The sequence below is a fragment of the Galeopterus variegatus genome, unplaced genomic scaffold, assembly GCF_000696425.1.
Source record: "Galeopterus variegatus unplaced genomic scaffold, G_variegatus-3.0.2 Scaffold284, whole genome shotgun sequence".
Classification (NCBI taxonomy): Eukaryota; Metazoa; Chordata; class Mammalia; order Dermoptera; family Cynocephalidae; genus Galeopterus; species Galeopterus variegatus.
In genome coordinates, this window is record NW_007726395.1 from 237,087 (window position 1) to 243,322 (window position 6,236).

At 41.0% G+C, this 6,236-nt stretch overlaps 1 protein-coding gene across 1 annotated transcript in view; it reads left to right on the plus strand.

Moving 5' to 3' along the window:
* The first annotated feature begins 265 nt into the window (after positions 1-265).
* Positions 266-6,236, plus strand: part of DNAJC11 (DnaJ (Hsp40) homolog, subfamily C, member 11) — a 46,217-nt gene continuing 40,246 nt past the window's right edge. Inside the window, exons 1-2 of the mRNA XM_008566994.1 lie at positions 266-393; positions 2,644-2,717. Of these exons, the coding sequence (XP_008565216.1) occupies positions 306-393; positions 2,644-2,717 (162 nt within the window). The 5' untranslated portion in view covers positions 266-305. The remainder of the gene's footprint in view (positions 394-2,643; positions 2,718-6,236) is intronic.

Below are 6,236 nucleotides of genomic sequence, written 5' to 3' on the forward strand. Positions count from 1 at the left end.
AATATAGAGACATAAGCTTTTATTCCGTCTGATAGCATTTCCCAGCAAAACTCGGTCACTATTGATGTACATAATTGATCACTTTATTAACTGTGGAAAAAAGAAGCTTTATTGAGGTAATAAAGAATAACTTCATTATGTCCTGTATGTAGAGAGCAAACAGTCGGAATGTGGCTGAAAGGTTCCCATTTCAAGGCTGATTCTGATGATGATAATGTTTAAGTGGCATTGATTGTTCTCTAATTGAATTTTTCTTTCTGTAGGCCTCCTCTGAAGAGCTTAAAGCTGCCTACCGGAGGCTGTGTATGCTTTACCATCCAGACAAGCACAGAGACCCAGAGCTCAAGTCACAAGCGGAACGACTATTTAACCTTGTTCACCAGGCTTATGAAGGTCAGTGGAGGGCTTGGCTTCCTAGAAACACCCTGGTAGCAGATATTCAATTTTTAACAGACTTGATTTGTAGAGGATAGAAAAAGAGAGTCCTTAGAGGTATATAAAAGAGGTGGTTAGTTTAGTACTTTTTACTGACAGGGTCCTTTGAAAGAGTAGTATTTTGCTTTGGAAATCAATATGTGTCCCGTACGTAGGAAATGAGAGTCCAGGTGAAGTAATAGACCAGAGTCTGAATTGCAGGGGAATGCTCAGGTTTTAAATCGTTTACCAGCTTTCTTCTAAAGGGAAATCTTAGAGGTAAAAGGCTGATCATTACAGGGAAGCCTTCTTTGTTCTCTTCTTTTGTGAGAAGATACAAGGACATTTTTTCATCCTGAAGTGATTTTTATTGGTTCTGTAGCATTCAGTCAAAGAGAGGTTCTAACAAAAGAAAGAAGATGTTAAGAAGGCTGATAGGAAACAGAACCAAGTCACTCAGATTTTTACAGTTACATCTTATGTGTATTAGAAAGAAAATTTTGTGATACATGTTTATAAAATATTAAAGTCACTTAGGGGTATCGAGTTTCTGTTTAGGATGACGAAAAGTTCTGGAAACAGATACTGATGATGGTTACACAGCATTGTGAAATGTACTTAATGGTACTGAATTCTACACTTTAAAATGGTAAATTTTATGTTATGTATATTTTACCAATTAAGTAAAAATTTTTAATATGCTAATCACTCCTAGGATACATGCAGAGTCTTCAAAAAGTTCATGGAAAGATGTGTGTTATCTTTTTTTTCCCCTGAAAATTCTGTAGGCAGGGGGGTATTCTCTTTTAATTCCATTTTTCCATGAACTTTTTGAAGTACCCTCATATATCAAGTAAAATAATTATTTATTCCAGTACCATTTGGTGATTTACTCCTTAATTAGACCAAAAAATAGATAATGTGTTTCTTTACAAAATAATAAAGACTTTTTACTGTGGACGTAATAGCTTATAGTGTATTTCACTTTATAGTTTTATCAAAAACTTAGATTTTAATGACTAGTAAAAAGCCAGCTGTAGTACATGATAAATGTGTGTAGTTGGTGTTGTATTATTACCAAATTTAACTCTATTCAGAACATTTATGTGGCAATCGAGACCAAAAGCCTTTCCTTTTTGTTATAATCTGTTGTCTAAATGGCTGCATTAATTTTACTGTTTAAATTATCCACATAGTTTGCTTGTATTGTTTTGGAGATTTGGGGAAGAGTTAACAGAAAAACCACTGGTGCTTATGAAAGTACTGCAGCAGCAGATCTGGCCCCGTGTTGAGCCTAAAGGGAAACTAAAATAAAATAGTAAATAAATATTTCTTATTAAATCCCAGAGGTTAATTCAAGAGGTCTGGCTCCTGTGTTTTCCAGTGGTCAGCATTTCTTTCTTTTTCATTAGATTTGAATATGGATAGAATCATTTACATCAATTTTGAATGGAGCCTAAAAATATATGGTAACTCTCGGGGGAACAAAGATGCAAAAGTCTTGAACAGAACTTGGAACAGTAGAGTCGAGGAGGGAGCTAAGGAATGCTGGCTTCACTGATTTCAAGTTGGGGTTGGAGATCCTCAGAATAGCCCTCACCCTTGCTGGGAAATCTTCTAATTACTTTAGATGATGTGGCCCACAACATTGTGAGAGGTGTTTGTACCTTTTAAAATGATTTACAAATAAAGAGGAGAGGGGCACCAAAAAAATGAAGACTGTCTTTGGAACAGGTAAAACTACAGAGTAAATAATAAATCAGATTTTTCTAGTATCAGAGCCTATCCCTAGTTTTACATTAAGCTTCTTTAGAAACTGGAATCAGTTCTTTCAAGCCAGTGTATTTTTTGCACTGTGGCAGAAACTTACCAAATTCTTTTGAAAATAACTATCCTCGAGTGATTCAAGTGCCAGCGCAGCTTCCTTAACGGTGCAACTTATATGCCTTGGTAGCTACAAGATGTACCTTACAATTAAGAGTAACTTGGACATTGGAAAAATCTGACTTTTCTCACTCATAGCCACCTTTAAGCATATCCTAGGTTGGCTTGGAAAAGCAATTAGGAGGGGAAGGACGCTTAGGAAATGAAGAGGGTCTCTAGGAAGCTTATGATCAGACCAAGAGGAACAAGAGATGGACTTACCTAATGACATTGTTGTCATTGTTTTCAGAAAAGACTGAACAGTGAATTTTGTATTTGTAAACATGTTTGATTTTTAATTTGCAGTGCTTAGTGATCCCCAAACCAGGGCCATCTATGATATATATGGGAAGAGAGGACTGGAAATGGAAGGATGGGAGGTAAGAGAAGCTGTGCGTCTGGTGTCCCAGAAAAGTCATTAAACCACTACGAAACAACAATCCCCCAAAACCCTGCAACCTGTGATAATTGTCTTGAGAATATTTGAAGACACTAGAATCCCCTTCCTTGCCTTGTATTTTAGTTTCAGAGGTTGAGTTCTAGACTCGGCTTTGCCATTCTGTTACTCTGTAAACTTGGGCGTGTCAGTCATCTGACTTGTCCTTAGTTTCCTAACCTGCCACGTGAAAAGAAAGAGGGATGGACTGTACCAGGACTTTTTAACCTGGAGGTGGGAGCGGGAGCAGGCGGGCTGGGGATTGATGGGAGACGATTTCTTCAAGGGTGCAGTTCTGTCTACACATACACTCTCTTCCACCCTCCACAATTCTGTGCCTCTCTCTCCACCTTAGCTAGGAATAACCACATTCAGCAGTGTTTCTGCTGGGAATGTGTTACGCATGTAAACAACACGGAAGCAGAGAAAAGTTGAGAACTACTAGACTACATTGTCTGTAATGACCCTTCCAGTTCTAATGCACTGTACTATTAGAACGTTGTCAGATATAATGAGTAAAACAAAATACATAGCAAGTATCTATGAAATAGGTTGCCCTGGACAGCCATGCTGAGTGAGAACAGTCCCTAAAATCCAGACGACTCTGTTTTCATTTACTCTGCCACTGACTAGCAGGAGAGCCTCAGGCAAGTCATTTGTCTGCTTTGTGCTCCTATGTTATTATCTGAAAAATGAAGATGTGAGGATCAAGTAGAAAAATGAATATGAAAATTAGTTGTAAAACTCTTAAATTGCTATGGGAACATAAAGGTGTTATTACTTAATTTCATTAAAGAAACTTGGTTCCGATGCCCAAGAAATTTTGGTAAGCTGTTAATAACATTGAATTGACTCTCTTTGAGTTATTTTTCTTTTCATCATCATGTAAGATTTCCCTTGAAGTTCTTTGGGGTCTTAATCTCAAGTACGTGTGCCTGTTTCTTCCAATCCTAGCATGAAAACCTAGAGACCTTCAGATAAAGGAGTGAAAGAGAAGTAAAATGGGGTTTTGTTCCCCTTCCCACTACTTAATATTGGTGGCTTGTGGGCCATATTCTACCTACAGCAATGTTTCGACCCCACACAGTGAATTGTAGTTGCTAACATTTAAAACTTGGGAGATTTTGCATGAAAATCCAGTCTTCTGTCTTCTCTTGAAACATCAGAAGATCTGGTAACACTGAATCAGAATTCCCCTGAGAGGCAACAGTCAACCAAATCTGAGGAGCCTGTGCCCTTTAGACTGGGCTGTGCTGTCCAGTTTACCCCGGTCCCCACCACTCCCTATCGTATGACACATGGCCCTTCACTCTTCTGCATGTCCTGCCTGTCTCCAGTAGGCAGTGGGTCATGGCCTCTGGCTTGATGGAAATAGCAGCACCTCGTATCACATTAGTTCGTTGTAGCTAAATGTTAAGTCTCAGCTGAAATGCGGTAGTTCAGCATTTTTTTTATCCAGAAAGGAAAACAGAATTCTATTGCATTTAATAAGTTTCTCCTTACACTTTATATACCAGTGTAAAGCAAGTTCCCTTGTTTTCTAAGATGTGGGTTGGTCACAATTTTTCAAGGCAGCAGTTGGGGTCACTGAAAAACTGTAGGCCCCTGTTACATATTCCCACTTCAGAATGTAGGTTTTTAGTTCCCAATAGTGTTATGACAATGCTAATGGAGCAATGGGGTCTTCTGGCAAAATATTGCATGGTTTCCTAGTGCCAAACCAGATTGTCTCCCCATTAGAAACAAAGCAAAACCACACACAATAGTGATTATAAAAATATGTAGGCAGTTATAGGTGGTGAATGGATAAACTTTATATTCATATGTTTCAGTAATCTACTTTAAGGAAATCAAGTTCTTATGGATCAGAATGGGCTTTTTTTTCATATTGATAGTAAGCCTTCACTGCGAGATAACAAAAAAATGACTTAGGGTTGGTGGGTTAGCTCAGTCGGTCAGAGCTCGGTGTTAGAACACCAAGGTCAAGGGTTCAGATCCCCATACTAGCCAGCCACCAAAAACAAACCAACAAAACCTTCAGGGAAGGGCCGGCCCAGTGGCACACTGCTACAGTACGCCGCTTGGGAGCGCGGCGGCGCTCCCGCCGAGGGTTCGGATCCCACATACAGACCGGCCGCTCACTGGCTGAGCGAGGTGCAGGCGCAGCGCCGAGGGTTGCGATCCCGTTGCTGGTCCCGGTCCGGTACGGGCGCGACACTGAGGGTTGCGATCCGTTGCCAGTCACGAAAAAAGACAAAAAGGAAAAAAAAACCTTCAGGGAAGACTACATGAAGATACTCACCCAGATATTACTCAGAGATGTGTCAGTGTTTACCATGCAATAGGAAAATTGAGCCATTGTTCAAACTGTAAAGGAAAAGTCTCACGGAATTCCAGCGCCTCTTGTGGAGCTGCATCAATGCTCCTTCAAGGAGTTCCTTCAGCTAGATGGATGCTTCATGTGAGGATTCTCTCACTGCAGTAATAGCTCACACCCCAGGGAGGAAGCTCTGCTCCCTTCATGCTGTTGCTGGTACAGTCTTGCGCCATGTGACATTTCAGTGAGCGGCAGACCACATGTACGACAGTGGCTATACCTTATAGCCCAGGTGTGCAGTGGGCTGTACCATCTAGGTCTGCATAAGTACACTCTATGATGTTTGCACAACAATGAAATCGCCTAACAATGCATTTCCAGAATGTGTTGTGGTCATTAAGTGACATGTGACTGCACACATGCGAGTATACGTGCAAACACGTACTCATGCATACATACACATGCTACATACATACACATACATAGAAGATTTTTAGAAAGTGACATAAAAAATTAAATGTTAACCTGTGAGAAGAGGGAATGCGGTTAAAGGGGGAAACATACTTTTTACTTCATAACCTTCTGTACTATTGATTTTTTGCTATAAACGTGTATTTTTTTTTCCTTTTTGTCTTTTTTTTTTTTTTCTTTTCCTTTTTGTCTTTTTTCATGTCCGGCAACGGATCGCAACCCTCAGTGTCGCGCCCATACCAGACTGGGACCGGTAACAGGATCGCAACCCTCAGCAGTTGCGCCCGCACCTCGCTCAGTCAGTGAGCGGGAACCGGTCTGTTTGTGGGATCCGAACCCTCAGCAGGAGCACCGCCACGCTCCCAAGCAGTGCACTGTAGCAGTGCGCCACTGGGCCGGCCCATTCCTTTTTATCTTTTTTCGTGACCGGTAACGGTATCGCAACCCTCGGTGTCGCGCCCGTACCGCGACCGGCAACGGGATCAGACCCCTCGGTGTCACACCCACACCGCGCTCAACCAGTGAGCAGACCGGTGTCTATATGGGATCCGAACCCTCAGCGGGAGCGCCACCATGCTCCCAAGCGCCGCATTCTACCGAGTGCGCCACCGGGCTGGCCCTAAACGTGTATTTTTTTTTTTTTTTTTTTTTTTTTTTTTTTTTTTTTTTTTCCTT